This window comes from Dasypus novemcinctus, chromosome 19, assembly GCF_030445035.2.
Source record: "Dasypus novemcinctus isolate mDasNov1 chromosome 19, mDasNov1.1.hap2, whole genome shotgun sequence".
Taxonomy (NCBI): Eukaryota; Metazoa; Chordata; class Mammalia; order Cingulata; family Dasypodidae; genus Dasypus; species Dasypus novemcinctus.
This window is the reverse complement of record NC_080691.1, coordinates 2,569,395-2,587,310: the sequence shown is the minus strand read 5'-3', so window position 1 is coordinate 2,587,310 and position 17,916 is coordinate 2,569,395. Positions and strand designations below refer to the sequence as shown.

The window sequence follows — 17,916 nt, the reverse complement described above, 5'->3', positions numbered from 1 at the left end:
AGTAGATGTAGCTCAAGTGGTTAATTTCCTGCTTCCCATGTAGGAGGCCCTCGAGTCAATCCGTGGACCTTCTAAAAGCAAAATTAAAAAGTGAAATAAACCAACGCTCTTTGGAGAGTGGACATAGCTCAATGGGTGAGTTCTTTTTTGTTTTTTTTTAAGGTTACATTAAAAAAATATAAGGTCCCCATATACCCACCACCTCCTCACCCCCACTCCGCCCATAACAACAACCTCCTCCATCATCATGGGACAATCTTGCTTCCCACGTAAGAGGTCCTGAATTCAATCTCTGGTACCTCCTGAAAAAAAAAAGTCGTGGCGGGGTGACGTCATCAACCAGCGACGGAAGCGATACCCGGGAAACACCTCCGCAGAGACTCTGGAGGTTGGTAGAGGCTGGAGAGGGGCTGCACAAACGCCGAATTGAAGAAAGAGAAAAGTATCAGGTAGGAAACTTCTACCCGGCACCAACTGGTGCTCTTCGCTTCCCTCTCAGCGGGGCCCTGCGAAGCTTCTGGGCTCTGCAGCAAGCGGCCTGGACCCCTCTCACCCGGGAAAGAGGTTTTCAAGGAACTAACAGCAGTGAGTTGGGGCCCCGTGCGTATCCAGGCACAGAGACCCAGTGCTGAAAACCATTTGCTGCGGGGTGCTGGAAGCAAAAGGACCCCCATTTTGGGGTGTTGGGGAATAAAATCTCAGCAGATTGGCTGTGGCTGAGCGGCGAAGTCACCACATCCAGTTTCTGCCGGTTGAATTCCCTAAATGCAGACTGGACCTTTCCGAGGGTCCCGCCTTTCTGCAATGACTCTCCGAGGCAGGTTAACCTAGCAGGGAAGAAACTTTAGGCAGAAAAGCCTCACAGAGGAAAACGGAGAGGGAGGATTAAACTGAACTCCTGCTGGACTGGAGAGTTCCAGAAATGAAAAGTGTAAGGAACGTGGGGCACTGAGTGAGGAAGAGTCAACAAATCTTAGGAGCAGGGGACAAAATTCTATACAGAAACAAAGAGAACAGATCGAGATTCCTGAAGAAGGAAGAGGGGAGAAACTGGCAAATTATGGCAGGCTGTTATGTTTCTTGTACTGGGGAAAGGAGGGCTTGTAAGAGATAGGAATTAAGTTAAGCTTCAGTTTGCTGATGTAGGGCTTAGCTTAAAGGTCTCCATCTAGGGTCTACTTAATTTATTTAACTTACCCCAGTTTGATCTGGCTGTCAGCCATTGAGAGTTGTGATAAAAATTGAGAGTTGTGATAAAAAATGTGATAATATTTGCTAGTTGTTTTCATGTTGGGCTCATAGGTGATCATGATGTCAGTTTTAACATGATCATAATTTTTAGGTCATCCCAGGCATAAAGAAATAATTTACTGAGTCACAAGTGGTTGGTGACACACATTCAAATCTTTGGGACAGACAGTCCACCAGAGAGATTATAATGAATATTATGAGTGATAAAATGTCCAAATGCCCACCTCATAGTATATGCCTAAACTCAGTTCCCATGTTTTGACCCAAATGAAACCAAAGTGATCAGAAGGAAGGCCTTACCTGTTTAAGTCATGTAGTGCATTTAATTATTTCATTTAATTTTACCTTAACTTCCACAGAAGTGTGTACCCAAATACAACAGGTGGTGTTGGCAATGACAAAAGTGCCTCCTTGTTCAGCTAATAAGTAACAAGTTAAGCTAATAAATCTAATGAGTTGTTGTGCAGCTATAGTTTTAGCAGTACATTCAGTAATTTCTCCGATTGTTATTCTAATTGTGTTTTCATTTGTGTTAGCCCCAAGCCAAGGTAGCAGCAATCTGCCCAAAGACCCAAACCCAGAATCATTACCTCCCTGGGTAAATTCTCTTTCCCCTGAGGTTGTAGCTTGAGGGGAGTAGCCCAGTGAGAAGTTTCAGATTTATTATAAATTCCTAAAGGACTGTGAGGTGACCAACTGCACATTGCCCAGGCATTTTATCAACCGTAATGGTAATTTACAACCCAGTCAGGTATCTGATAACATTTCCAAAACAAAAATATTGCCTGGGGAAATGGATATGGCTCAAGTGATTCTGCTCCCACCTACCATATAGGAGGTCCAGGGTTTGATTCTCAGGGCTGCCTGTTGAAAAGGAAGCTGGCCATAATGGTGAGCTTGCCTGAGTGTAGTGCTGAGAGCTGGCCCATGCAGAGAGCTGGCACAGCAAGATGATGCAACAGAAAGAGGCACAGAGGAGAGACAGTAAGAGATGCTGCAGACCAGGGAGCTGAGGTTGCACAAGATTTGAGCACATCTCTCCTACTCTGGAAGGTCCCAGGATCGATTCCCAGTACCGCCTAAAGAGAAGACAAGCAGACATAGAAGAACACACAGAGAGCAGACAGTAAGTGCAAGGCAATGGGGTAGGGGAGAAAGAAATAGATAAAATAAATCTTAGAAAATTTAAAAAAAAATTATTTCCTGGCAGAACAATGTAAATACAGTCAATGTGATGTTGTTTATAGATTTTTTAGTAGGAATACTGCCATTTGTCCTTAGTATCCAAGGGTCTGTGTTATTGAGACTATAAATGAAAAGCTTACCAAAAATTATTTGTATTGTGAATATTTTGCAGATCCAGTAACCCAAACCTGAAAGTAGACATGCATTGTTAATGTTAACTTGTAGTTTGTGGGGGTATGTGAACTATTATGGCAAGTTTTCCAAACTCTTCTATGATAAATCTTTATAATTGTCTATCAGTTTTGTCTATTGTGTGGTTTACACTGAGCAAAAACAGGTTCTTTCCTTCCAATACACTTTAAAGACCAATTCCTGAGACACTGGGTTTCCAGGTGAGAAAGTTTATTTGCTAGGCAAGCAAAGAGATCATTGGTCTAGCAAGGGCCCAAAAATCTGCCTCCTTGATTTTGAGGAGTTTGGGGTTTTTATGATTTCAAACAGGGGAGGGTGGAGTGGTTATAATCACAATAGTAAAAATATACACAAGCCTAGTTTTCAAATAACCGTAAAGAAAAGTAAGATCAGACTGTAATAACTATCACAATATTATGTTCATACAAGGATGTGGCTAATATGAAATCACCATAAAGAAAGGTGAGTTTGACCTAGCCAGTTTTGGTAATTTCAGGTATTAATTTTAGACTATTCTATAATATAGTGAAAAAATAAGAGAAAAAAAAATCTGTGTAATGATTCATTAATCATAAACTTAAGCTAATTCTTAATTCTTGGTTACAAGGTTCCAGGTCCAAGAAATTTTAAAGCAGAATAAAGAAAACTTGGGTCTAGTATTCATATCTGATATGAAAGAAATGGTGCAGTTTGATCTGAAGAAAGTGCACCATTTGGGATAAAAAAGAAATTTGTTATGGGTAGAACTGTGGGGTCCCTTGCAATGTGCATATATCAGGGTTTGTGGTGACAATTCAAACAGTCTATAAGGTTACATTGCTTTGAAAAGTCCTTGTAGAAACAGACAATGACATTGTCTTTCTAAGCCAGTACAAGGGCAAAGCATAATGAAATATAAAGATTTTATGCATTATGAATATTAGTAAGGTAGCATCTATGCTAGGATTTTATCTATCACCTTGGGGATAAGAGTCTGCTTTGTGACATTGCCTACTTCCCTTCCTGGCTAGTTGGATTTTTAACTCTGTATAATTAGTCCAGGAGTCTGATAGAACATTTTTTTTTGTTGAGTAATGTTGACCCATGGCTCAATACCATATAATTAATTTGCATTATATTTAATTACCATATAATTAATTTGCAATACCATATAATTAATTTGCATTGACCCATGGCTCAATACCATATAATTAATTTGCATTAATTTGAGTACCTGGCAGGGTTCCTTTTAGTCAGGATCTGTATTTGTATGTGTGATTTCCAGTAGATCCGTTATCCTGGTGTCATATTATGATTAATGGAGTGTCAGTCATGTGAGACAGGAAAAGTGTCCTTTACTTGTTGAAGGTAATCTTTGGCATAATGCATTAAGGATTTGCAAATTGGGTCATGTCATTGTATGACAGTGTTCTCAATTTATTCCCAGAGATAGGTCTGCCAGGAAAAATTTCATATGGGGAGAATTTGAATTTCCTAAAATATATGCTATTAATAAACTGAGGGTGTAAGGTAAAATTTTAGGAGTGTAAAGGCTAGGTTCTTCAGTTAATTTCAACAGCATTAATTTAAGTTTATAACTATACCTGTTTTACTAGTGTCTGTTTTTGCATGAAAATATGCAAGTGCATTTTTAAAATACTCACGGTCAGTCCTTTTTGTGTAAGCCTTTATCTTAATGATAGCAGCAGTAGATGGAAATAAAATGGCAGAAAGGAGATAATTCACTTGTCAACAATTTTCAACTAGCATGCCAGATAGGAGGAACCCTCTTTGCTTCCAGAGCATGCTAAAAATCACTGTAGATCAGGGGCTCTAAACCAGGGTCTGTGGAGATTTCAGGGGCAGGTTTTCAGGGGGTCTTTGAGTTTGAATTGAAAGTTTTAATTTAAAGACATGGTGATGTTGAGTGTCATAAAATTATCTGCTGCTACATTCTGAGTAGGGGTCCATGGTGTTCACCTGACTGGCAAAGGACTCCTTGGAACAAAAATGGTTAAGAACCCCTGTTATAACTGGTAACTGAATTTCCTTCTGATGGAAGGCAGGGTTGGGTAAGAGCACAGAGTTCATCCTTTTCGGTGAAAGAAAATTGTAGATGGCTATCTTATTGAGTCAGTATGTGGTTGATAGTAAAGTATACATACTCTAGAACAATAAAAATGTTCCTTGTTTCTTTAGCACAAATATTTCTACCTATATAGTCACATGGGTGACTGAAAATATTGGTAGATTTCAGTTCCTCTTAGATATACAGATTAGTAAGAAACTTTTTGCTATAGGTGCTTTAGAGTAATTGCCCAGGACAAGCAAAAGCCATAAAAGTGTGACTTATCTTTGAAAAAGTGGAAAGGTTTTTTTTTTATCTTTATCTTTTTAATGTTACATTCCAAAAGTATGAGGTTCCCATATAACCCCCAGCCCCCTCACCCCACTCCTTCCCCCATAACAACATCCTCCTCTATGATTATGAGCCATTCATTGCATTTGGTGAATACATCTCTGAGCACTGCTGCACCTCATGGTCAATGGTCCACATCATAGCCCACACTCTCCCACAGTCCACCCAGTGGGCCATGTGAGGACATACTATGTCCAGTAACTGTACCTGCAGCACCAACCAGGACTACTCAAGTTCCCCAAAATGCCCCCACATCACATCTCTTCCTCCTACTCCCTACCCCCAGCAGCCACCATGGCCACTTTCTCCACACCAATGCCACATTTTCTTCGATTACTAATCACAATAGTTCATGAATAGAATATCAGTAAGTCCAATCTAATCTATACTCTATTCCTCCATCCTGTGGACCTTAGAATGGTTGTGTCTACTCCACATCTATATCAAGAGGGGGCTTAGATTCCACATGGATGCTGGATGCAATTCTCCTGCTTTCAGTTGTAAGCACTCTTGGCTCCCTTGTGTGGTGTTTAACCTTCTTCAACTCCATATCAGCTAAGTGGGGTAAGTCCAATAAACCAGAGTGTAGGAGTTGCAAGTCTTTTGAGGCTCAGGGCCTGGCTATCACATGGTCAGTCCAGAGATTCAGGTCCCCTGGGTATACATTAAACCCCAGTACCAACTACAGTTCTGGTAACAGTAACAGGAGACACTTGTGGACAAAGATCACATCTGAGCCCAGCTTCATCACACAGAAACACAAACTCCAAAGTAAGGCTAACTGACATGGCACTGAGCTCCATCTGCCATGACCATAGAACCTGTGGGTCTCTGTAGCCCTCAGAAGAACCAATACCTGAGGTTGTATCTACTTTATCTGTCTCTGGGACTCTGCTGAGGTGTGCATAAGGGCAACCCCTCTGAAAACCTCCCGGCTCTTTTTGGAGACTTATAGCCATATGAACTCATTTATCCTTTCCATTTCCCCCTTTTATTAAGGTGAAAAAGCATTTTTAACTCCTGGTATTATATGTAGACTGAGATATTCTGCTGGTCCGAGTTGACCCTTTTATTCAAGGTCATTTTCGAATTACATCATCAGCTGGTACTTGGTAGTAATCCCTCGGTGCCAGGGAGGCTCATCCCCTGGAGGGTCATGTCCCACACTGAGGGGAAGCAACACATTTACATGCTGAGTTTGGTTTTGAGACTGGCCACATTTCAGCAACATGGAGGCTCTCAGGAGGCCTCTCTTAGGCACCCTGCAGCACTAGGCCTTGTTCTTATTTTAGGTGCACAGGCTCACAAGCATAGTCATTAGTATCAAGGGCTTATTGTTGGACCTTCATTCTTTTTTGGTCTTTGCTGTTGCACTTGGGGGATTGTTGCTGTTCCTTTAGGGACTGTGATAGAGCCCCCTGGCTAGGAACTCAGCACTCCCTCAGTTGTTCTTATTAACTGTAACCACTATGAAAATATCCAAACAATTTTATGTACCCTGGATATGTACCCTGTAGAACTCCCTGCCAAGCACGTGTCCCCTGTCAATATATTGGGCTTCACTTTTGAAGAAATTTTGGATCACAGTGAGTTTCAACAATGGCAGGGAAGGGATCCTGGTATGAGAAACGTTGTTTTTGAGAGTTTTAGAAGGAAGTGAATGACACAAGGTGTGTCAAGAAGATTTATCTTAACAAACATCTGTGTTTATCTAATTGTATCTTTTGAATTATAGGACTGATGCTGTTATAACTACATTGAAAGAGAGTTTGCCATCAAAATGGTGTTTTTCTAGAGACAAAGAAGCTCTGAACTCCACTTGGAATGAAAGGAGCCTCATTAATACTTGGTCTCCCTGCACTCTCAGTCCATTTGGATTCTCATGAATAAGGGAGAGAATTTTAACCAGGTGGGAGAGTCCTCATTTATTTTGTAAATGATTTACTTTTTAATCAGAATGTGTTATTTAATTTCACTACAGGCAGTTGGATAAAGGCTATCTGAGGTGAGGTAAAATTATTGTGGATATATAATATTTCTGGATTTATAATTATTTGCTCATTGCCACAGGGAAATTTGTTTAATATATTACCACTCAAGGAAGGGTTTTGTGCATTTAGACCAGGGGAGAGGTCAAAATAGGAACAAACAAATGAATAATTGTACAACAAAAAATTATATGAGTGATATGAAGGAACAGTAGAATTTTAATATAGGCAATAGGAAGGGCAAAGGATACTTTTGGTTGGGGTTCCGTGAAGAGATCTCTGAGGAAATGATAAAACAAAGATTAAAAGAACATGAGGATGATGTGGGAAATTGTTTGAGGGGATTTCCCTGAAATGAAGGGTGGTTATAGTGTTCAGTGCTGAAATAATAGCTAATATGAATGTGTTTGAGTGTTTCTGAGAAATGAATTCTTATTCAATGCTTGGATGCCTGGAGGAGTCCTAACTCAAAATTACTTAATTTGAAGGAAATATTTTGTTAAAGTGGCATATCTTGATTATATTCATCTTGATTAACATTTAAGTTAATCAGAAAGTTAACTCTAGAAAAAGAGAATTTATTTTAAATTTCTTGGCTCATGGTGGTAGTATTGTCTTGAGTTATGTTGGACTTTTTGCCTTTACCTATATAAATACAGATGTACACTCTCAGTTTTTACCAAATTAGTGTAAATTCAAGTAATTGAATAGATATGTGATTGTCATGATAGTGTACAGAAGTGGGAGAGAAAGGGGGCTACATTACAATTCAGCCTTGAGTTCTAAGAATACTGTTTGAGTACGGTCATGCAGAGCACAAGAAGAAGGAATACACTGGGGACTGAGATGTCAGAGAAGTCTAGGAAAAAGAAAGTTCCCAAAAGGCCCAGTTCTTTAATTCCAAGTTATAGACTCACGCACACACATTGAATTTATTCATGGGGAGCTTATTGGAGATGGTAGCATGATTTACTTAAGTGGAAGCCTGTCATGTTACTAACTCATCCTTTAAGGTTTGTGAGTAAAGCATAAAAGTGCTCATGTAGCTTGATTATGAAAGAAGGAAAAGGAGATCAGGCACAAGAGATGAAATAGGCACAAGGGGCATTTGGGTTCATAAAAGAAGAGAAACAATAAGGTTAAATGATGAGGTGATTGAGTGTGATAAGAGAGAGCAGTTGCCGGTAATGACTTCAAAAAGAAACAGGAAAGCCTGCAATTCAGTTGGAGAGGCTAGTAATGTGCTGTGTCACATGCAGTAATAAACATGAAAATTAAAGTCACCTCCTGTGTGTGCAGATATGGAAATAGTAAGTTATCTCTTGACACATCAGGCAAATACAGTGACATCAGAAATGTTCTTGGAAAAAGACCTTGACCAAAAGGGGGAAAATGTAAAAGACAAATAAGTTTATATGGCCAAGAGACTTCAAAGTGGGTTTGGAGGTCATTCCAGAGGTTATGATTATGCATGTCTCAGCACGATCTCATTAACTGCCAAAGTAGATACTTTTCCAAATAGCAGGGCTCTTGAGGTTGATGAAGACATCCAGATGCTATGGCCAGGTCAGATAAGTCAAGAGTTTGGTGCCTTGCCAATGTGCCCTATTTTGGAACTTATACTCCCCAAGGTGATAGAGTTGGACTCAGTTGTGTTTTCCCTACACATGGCTCTTCTGTCCTTCTATTTGAACATATAATTAGTATTAGAGTTGGTAGGTGTACACCCAAGAGACTTAAATCTTTGGTCTGTCCTGTTCCATCTGGGCCCTGAATCTCAATGGAGTTGCAACATTTACTCTCCAGTTCATTGGTCACACCCAGGGCAGCTAACAAGGTGAGAATGGACAATTTCCATACCAAAGAACCAAGAAAGGCTACAACTGCAAGCAAGAAATTTCCACTCATCAGCCCTACTGGATCACAGCCCTCTCTTAATTTGAAGTGGAATGGACATCACCATCCCAGAATCCTCAGGATTGGGGAATGAACTACGGACTAAAATAGACTTACTGGTATTGTACTATAGATCTATTGTGATCCTAGCAGTGGAAGAAATTAAGTGGAGGGAGCGGCCACTGGCGGTTCTGAGGGATGGGAGAGGGAAAACAGGTGTCATATAGGGACATTTTTGGGAATTGGGAATTGTCCTGAATGACATTGTAATGACAGAACAAGCTATTACTTATCTTGCCATAACCTACAGAATTGTGTGGGAGAGAGTGTAAATAAACTACAATGTCAACTTTAATCCATGCTTATTGGCAATGCTACAAAATGTGTTCCTCAATTGCAATGAATGTACCACATTAATGAAGGATTTTGTTAATGTGGAAAAAAGTGGAATGTGTGGGGATTAGGGGGTATGGGAATCACCTATATTTTTTATGTAACATTTATGTAATCTAAATATGTTTAAAAAAATAAGTCCAATATGGTGGCATTTTGGGGACTTTGGAATTGTGCTAATGATGTAACAGGCCATCACATATCTTTTTTTTTTTTTAAGATTTATTTATTTATTTAATCCCCCCCCCCCAGTTGTCTATTCTCTGTGTCTGTTTGCTGCGTCTTGTTTCTTTGTCCGCTTTTGTTGTCCTCAGCAGCACGGGAAGTGTGGGCGGCGCCATTCCTGAGCAGGCTGCTCTTTCTTTCACGCTGGGTGGCTCTCCTTATCAGCGCACTCCTTGCACATGGGGCTCCCCTATGCGGGGGACACCCCTGCGTGGCAGGGCACTCCTTGTGCGCATCAGCACTGCTCATGGGCCAGCTCCACACGGGTCAAGGAGGCCCGGGGTTTGAACTGTGGACCTCCCATGTGGTGGACGGATGCCCTAACCACTGGGCCAGGTCCGTTTCCCCCATTACATATCTTGTAATAATTTACAAAAATGTGTGGGAAAGAGTTTAAACTATAATGTAAACTATAATCCACACTTAGTGGCAATGCTCCAATATGTGTTCATCAATTGCAGCAAATGTCCCACATTAATGAAGGATGGTGTTAATGTAGGAAAGTGTGGGAGGGGAGGGTGTGGAGCACATGGGAATCTTCTGCATTTTTTTAAAAGATTTATTTTTTATTCTATTTCTCACCCATTTCCTCACCCCCAGTTGTCTGCTGTCTGTGTCCATTCACTGTGTGTTCTTCTGTGTGTGCTTGTATTCTTGTCAGCGGCACTGGGAATCTGTGTCTCTTCTTGTTGCATCATGTTGCTGTGTCAGCTCTCCGTGTGTGCGGTGCCACTCCTGGGCAGGCTGCACTTTTTTTCACGTGGCATGGCTCTCCTTACAGGGCACACTCCTTGTGTGTGGGGCTCCCTTTCACAGGGGACGCCCCTGCATGGCATGGCACTCCTTGTGCATAGCAGCCCTGAGCGTGGGCCAGCTCACCACATGGATCAGGAGACCCTGGGTTTGAACCCTGGACCTCCATGTGGTAGGTGAACACTCTATCAGTTGAGCCAAATCTGCTTCCCTCTCCTACATTTTTTATGTAACATTTATATGATCTAAGTTTCTTTTTAAAAATTAAAAATTAAAAAATTAAAAAATTCTCATGAAACATATGCTGAAATATGCATGCTTGGAATACATATGGCAGTAAATACTATATAAGTTGGGAGGTAATGTTTGGGAAGTAGATTTGAAGCAGGCAAGTTAGAGAATCAATTGCTGTATCTGGAACCTGGCAGAAAAACCACTACCCTTGCACATGTGGAAATTGGTACTCCCAAGATGGCTGCTGGAGAAACTTGGCAAGAATCCCATTCTGAATGAGATTTCCTCTGGAAGCTAGGAGAAGCCCTGGATGTTCTCCAGGGGCCTTATCATAGGTCCCTCCTGGGGGATTGAATGGTGGGGGAGTCAATCCAAACAGCAAACAGCTGGGACTACCTCCTGTCATTAGCAAAAGGTGTTACAATTAATGGTTCTAAAAGCAAATGCAAAGGCCAGCTGACCCTCTCTTGCCTTTTGACCCCTGTTCTTGCCTTCTGCCCCCTGTTCTGGCCTTTTTCACCCCTCAGCTCAATCAATACACAAGTAAACCTGGGGATTTATGATCTGTAATCTGGAATTGTAGTCTGTCAACCCTTTTTACCAGTCTTCAGCCCCTTCCTCTTTATTGGGCCCCATGATCTGTTATTTTCTCCCATTTCTCTTCTGATCATTCCCTAATAAGTTACTGGCCTGCCTAACCCAGCTTGCTCTTGAAATTAATTTCTTACAGCTTAGCCAAGAACATAGAGAAAATCTGACAACAGGTTCAGTGAAAAGGAGATTTCCTTGAAGAGGTTTGCTGTTCATGGGTGTAAGTAACAAACTCTATGAAGAGGAATTTTTGACAACAGGGTGAGGATCTGAATATTGAAATGAGAAGTGACTTTCCATGTAATAACTAGGTGTGATATGTAACCCTTAAGATATTTGAAATTGGGATACAGGAAGAGAAAATTCAAACTCAATCTGTGTTTTTCAGTGGCCATATAAATTTGTCATTTTACTTCTCCTCTCTGAGCCTTAATGTAGGACATTTGTTAAATGAGTAAATTAGACTTTATCAGTTGGGTTACTGAGAAGATTAAATTTTAAAAATATATATAATTCCCCAAACATGTTGAATATAATCATTTTCTTCCTGGAATTGAGGTACAAATGATTAAGCTAATCTTTGGTTTGATCAACCTCATAATAATATATATATTCTTTTTTTCTTTTTTCTTTTAATAATATATAGTCTTAAGCTTCTTAGTTGATTTCCAAATATATTTGGGTGGGATGGAGAACTCAGTGTTGAGTGGGCTGCATTGTACATAAGGAAGAATAAAGATGTTTTAGGACAAATGAGTCCAGAAGGTCAGGTTCTTAGAGCAGGAATGGGGAATCCAGAAATCAGAAATGCATGTGAGAGAGTTGTTGGAAACTGAGGCACAGTGGCCTCACAAGGAGAGACGTGCTGTCTCCATGGCTATGCTTGCAACCTAAGGAATGCGGTAATTAAGAGTTCCCAGCAAATGGGATGAAGCTGTTAAAGGCTGAAAGAAAAGATGAGCACATACCTTTTGTAGTGAATAGAACACTTAGACTTTATTCCTTGAGATAAGAATTTTTAAAAATTCCTTAGACTATGGGTAATGCTGATAGTTAATGTATGTTGCTGCTTGTTGTCACATAGGCTACATGTTGCTGCTTGTTGTTACACAGGCTATGTGTTCCTGCTTGTTGTCACGTAGACTGGGGTATATAGAGAGCCCATTGTAAACAATAAATTTGTCTGATGAGTCTCTACTCACAGACCTGCTGATCCCAGCTCTCTCTTTCTTCCTTTTTCTTTCTCTTTCTTTCACTCTCTTTTTCTCTTTTTTTCATTCCCGATAACCTTTGGGTCCAAATCTCCAACAGAGAGCCAGTGCTATTGTGAAAAACCAGGAATATTTATAACAGAGATTCCAGTATGCTTCCTTTTATGGTGAGGACCCAATTACAGGTGTGATTTTGGTTAGGGATACCTATGTTTTGGAATCAGCAATGAATTAAAAGGCTCCAGTGAACCAGAGAGCAGGTGTTAACAACTCTGCTGAGGCTCACGGCCGAGCTGGCACATGGACACTCCAGAGATTCAAGTCTTCCTGAGCATACACCAAGCCCAGCCCCTACCACAGGTTCATTAATGACAGAAGAGGCATGTGTAGAGAAGTCACATCTGAGCCCAACTCCATCACATTCAGGAGCACAAGTTCCAAAGCAAGGCCCACTGACAAGACAATGAATGCTATCTGTCATGACCGTAGGACCTAGGTGTCTCTGTAGCTCTCAAGAGCACCACTATTTGGGGTTGTATCTACTTTGGCTTTCTCTGAGATCCTGCTGAGATGTGCATAAATGTGATCCCTCTGATGACCTTCTGACTCATTCCAAAGTCCCTTAACCATATAAACTCATTGTCTTTACCATTTCCCTGTTTTAATCCAGTCTTTTTCCAGTTGCATCACCAGCTGGTATTTGGTAGTAATCCCTTGGCACCAGGGAGGCCCATCCCTGGGAGTCATGTCCCATGCTGGGGGGAAGGAAATGCATTTACATGCAGCGTTTCACCTCAGCAGAGTTGTAACATCTGCTCTCAGGTTCATTGAACTTACCCAGGTCAGCTAACAGGGAGGTGAGAACTGTCAACCAGCACACCAGGGAACTGAGAGCGTCTACAACTGCAAGAAGGAATCCCATACAACATCCATGTAAGAACTAAGCACCCTCTTGTTTTGGAGGTGGAGTGGACATCTCCATCCCAGGGTCCTCAGAATGAATGAATAAAATAGGGACTAAAGTGCACTTGTATTCTGCTATAGAATTGTGACTCTAGCAATGGAAGAAACTGTATCATTGATGGGGAGACAGTGACTGTGGGAGTTGCCAAGAGCAGGGAGAGGGAAGAAGAGATGTGATAAGGGGGCATTTTCCAGACTTGGAGTTGTCCTGAATGATATTGCAAGGACAGATGCAGGACATTATATATCCTGCCATAACTCACTGAATGGACTGGGAGAGAGTGTAAACTACACTTAAACTATAACCCATGCTGTGTAGCAGTGTTCCAAAATATATTCATCAAATGCAATGGATGTGTCACATTGATGAAAGAGTTTGTTGATGTCAGAGGAGTGGGGGTGGTGGGGAGTGGGAGTATTTGGGAACCTCTTATATTTTTTACTGTAACATTTTATGTGATCTAAGTATCTTTAAAGAAAGCTATTACAATCAAAAAAGGAGTAAAACTGGCATATTTTTTTAAAAGTCTCTGAACATCATGGGCTAATTAATAATTGCAATTCATGGATTTTCATCTTCTTATCTATAATATGAAGACAATCATATCTTTATTAGCCAGAGAAGATAAAATCTCCAACATCCTGACCCTGGGAAAGGAGAGTCCTTATTTCTCTTGAGCATACCTTGTGTTCTGTTTTGCCTGGGAAGGGGATACTCTTAGGTGAAAGTTTTGGCATTCAAGATGGGGGGGCCTAGAAAATTGTGGTCAAGATTTGAATCTTAATATTTCTTTCTCCATTCTCAGCTTTGCTGTCCTTCTGCTTATCTGGTTGTGAGTGAAAATCCAGAGGAAGATAGATGCCAGCTAAGGTTTTGGCAATGCAATCCCATGTAAGTAGGTAATTCTTTGCACCTCTGTTGCCATCAGATGGGAAGATTTCTTCTATTGGTGTGACTATTCCAAGTGTATTCAGGAGTTATTCAAGGATCTTAGCTTAAGTTTACATAGGACTCTTTATTCATTATGGTAAGTTAGGTACAGATCAATGAGTAATTTTCCAAGGTAATTACAAGAGTTGGCTAAAGCTACCATTAAACCTGTGTATATTCTCTGAGAAGATTTTAGAAGTTTTCTTTTTCTCACCCATCCCATGGCCTCATTGAATAATGAAATCACGGATCATATTAGTGCCTGAGATTGGCCTGGCCATATGATGAATAGTGGTGACAGAAGTGAGTAAGAAGAGATGTTTACAGTCAGAAGGGATGCTGAGTTTTCAGCTGTGCATGCAGTCAGCCCAACATTACAGGTACTGGAGTGTAGGGGTAGATATATTTGTCAGAAGTGCATGAGAAGTTGTGTACATTAAATGAAATTAGGAATAATGTATTTGTTTCCTCCAATTTTAATTTTCTTAAAAGTTTTGATGGAATATATTTTACATTTTGAAATACTTTTTAAAAAGATTTTAGAAATATATTCATTAACTCCTCCTCATTGTTTGCACTCACTGTCTACTCTCTGTGTCTTTTCATTGTGTGCTCATCTTCTATTTAAAAGAAACCAGGAACTGAACCCAGGACCTCCCATGTTGGAGGGAGACAACCAATGACTTGAGCCACCCCTTCTCCTGCTGGTTGTATCTCTCACTGTGTTTCCTATTTGTGTCTCTTCATTGCATCATCTTGTTGCATCAGGTTGCCATGCCAGGCCATCATATCATTGTCTCTTCATTGCATCATCTTGTTGTGTCAGCACACGATGCCAGCCCATAATGACAGCTTGCTGTCTTGCTCATTTTCTTTAGGGGTACACCAGGAACCAAACACAGGGCCTCCCATGTGGTAGGCAGGAAGCCACGTATTTGAGCCACATACACTTTCCTTGAAATAATTTCTAAACAACTGCAATTCTCCTTACCACTCTTGCTCAAATTTCCCCACTTCAATTTTCTAAATCAAATTTATTCAAATTTTATAAGTGGATGCTATGTATAGGAATTATTTTTTCCTTCATTTTGTCTGTGGTTTCAGAAGCTGTATAATAGGTAGAATAAAATTTATGTCTCAGCGAAAATTTTTAAAAATTAGTAAAGGCCAGAGGCAACGAACAAGATTGTTTTAATGTTTCACAGACAAATGAGATGAAGATAAAAGTGAGACAATGAAACTGATCTTTGTACACTCCAGAAAAAGTTGAGATTGGGAGGTCTCCTACCACAGGAATGGTCAGTCTAAGGCCATGTATCAGTACAACTCTCTCAGGAGTCCCTGGCTTGTGACACTGAACCATCTGTATTTATGCATTACAATGAATACCTGAGCTATGTAGCACTGAGGAAAGCAGGACCTACTGATTTGAATCCTATTCAGTTTTGCAGAATTCTGGTTATGTTTTCAAGGGTCCCTGCCATTTCAATGAATAATAGACGTCTGAATTGAATTTAGATAGAAAGCACTTGATACATGGACTTACATTTGCCAAAATGCACAACATATTCTTAAATTATTTTATAAATGAGAGGAAAGTGAGCTCATCTATATAGGGGAGTAACCTTACCATACCCATTTTTCAAAATAATATGTATATAATGGATATTGCTTGCCTTATATCTGTACATTTACTTAAAATTTCCTAAAACAAATATTGATTTATTATTAATGCTCAAAGGAAAACAGTAATTAGCAGAAAGAGGCATAATTACAAATTTAGTGGGATATTTCCAGATGTATGTCATACCCAACCAATGTCATGTGATTTTCTTTTACAATGGGGTATTGTGGGTTCAGAGTGTGTATGTGCCTGTGAGTGCATCTGAAAGGCAGATGGAAGTTCAGCATTGATAATGATGTTCCTGGAACCCCATCACCTTTTGAGTTTTATATATACAATTTCTGCTTCTTTAGTGGTATTATTTTGTACATCTCACTCGAAACATTGGTAAGGATAGCCCTGTGTGAACACAAATTTCTGTGATTTTTTTAGGCGTTAGTGACCTTCAAGGATGTGGCTGTAGACTTCACCCAGGAAGAGTGGAACCTGTTAGACACAACCCAAAGAAAGCTGTTCAGAGAAGTGATGCGGGAGAATATTAGTAACCTGGTCTCAGTAGGTGAGACTCTCAAACTTTATTTACCAGCTATATCTATCTATTTTCTTTGTAACATCTATCTGATCTACCTATATATTGATCATAAATCATCTTCCATTTTTTAATTCAGGTATCTAAATCAGCTTCTCCAAATTGTATAATCTTTCTTACATTATATTTTTATATTTTTTAATTGTAATACATTTATATTGTGTAAACAATCCCTAAATGAATTTGTTTCTTCATTTTTTTAAATTATTTATTTATTTTTTTAAAATTACATTATAAAAAATATGTGGTCCCATTCAACCCCACTGCCCCTGCCCCCCACTCCCCCCACAGCAACACTCTCTCCCATCATCATGACACATCCATTGCACCTGGTAAGTTCATCTCTGAGCATCACTGCACCCCATAGTCAATGGTCCACATCATAGCCCAGACTCTCTCACGTTCCATCCAGTGGGCCCTGGGAGGATCTACAGTGTCCCGTAATTGTCCGTGAAGCACTATCCAGGACAACTCCACGTCCCGAAAACGCTTCCACATCTCATCTCTTCCTCCCGTTCCCCACACCCAGCAGCCCCCATGGCTACCGTTCCCACACCCATTCCACATTTTCTCTGTGGACATTGGATTGGTTGTGTCCATTGCACACCTATGTCAAGTGAGGGCTTAGATTCCACATGGGTACTGGATGCACTCCTCCCGCTTCTAGTTGTAGACACTCTAGGCTCCATGTTGTGATGGTTGACCTTCTTCAACTCCATGTTAGCTGAGTAGTTTCAGCCCAATAGAATTTAATCTTCTTGACCACAATTATTTTTGTCTTTCTTTATTTTTTTAATATTACATTAAAAAAATATGAGGTCCCCATATACCCCATCCCTCTCACCCCACTCCTCCCCCCATAACAACAATCTCCTCTATCATCATGAGACATTCACTGTATTTGGTGAATATATCTCTGTCCACCACTGCACCTCATTGTCATTTGTCCACATCATAGCCCACACTCTCCCACTTTCCACCCAGTGGGCTATGGGAGGACATACAATGTCTGATAACTGTCCCTGCAGCACCACCCAGGACAACTCCAGGTCCCGAAAACACCCCCACATCTCATCTCTTCCTCCCACTCCCTATCCCCAGCAGCCACCATGGCCACTTTCTCCCCACCAATGCCACATTTTCTTCAATTCCTAATCACAATAGTTCATGAATAGAATATCAGTAAGTCCACTCTAATCCATACTCTATTCCCCCATCCGGTGGATGTTGGAATGGTTGTGTCCACGCCACATCTCTATCTAGAGGGGGCTTAGATTCCACATGGATTCTGGATGCAATCCTCTTGCCTTCAGTTGCAGGCACTCTTGGCTCCATGGTGTGGTGGTTGACCCTCTTCAACTCCATGTTAGCTGAGTGGGGTAAGTCCAATAAACCAGAGTGTAGGAGCTGAAGTCTGTTGAGGCTCAGGGCCTGGCTATCACATGGTCAGTCCAGAGATTCAGATCCCCTGGGTATATATTAAACCCCAGCA

General features: G+C 40.6%; 1 protein-coding gene across 5 annotated transcripts in view; it reads left to right on the top strand.

The window, feature by feature from the left end:
* Positions 1-324: 324 nt before the first annotated feature.
* LOC101431117 (zinc finger protein 791-like) overlaps positions 325-17,916 on the top strand; it is a 67,049-nt gene continuing 49,457 nt past the window's right edge. For 2 of the 5 annotated variants that reach the window (XR_011646454.1, XM_071209701.1), the window contains exons 1-5: positions 325-449; positions 6,762-6,935; positions 14,087-14,172; positions 16,268-16,394; positions 17,738-17,803. Coding sequence is in view for 4 of the 5 variants with exons in the window: in XM_071209701.1 (XP_071065802.1) it covers positions 14,140-14,172; positions 16,268-16,394; positions 17,738-17,803 (226 nt within the window). In the remaining variant the exon portion in view is untranslated. Of the gene's footprint in view, positions 450-6,761; positions 6,936-13,139; positions 13,251-14,086; positions 14,173-16,267; positions 16,395-17,737; positions 17,804-17,916 lie in introns of those variants that run through there. The other 3 variants (XM_071209704.1, XM_071209703.1, XM_071209702.1) reach the window with 3 other exon arrangements.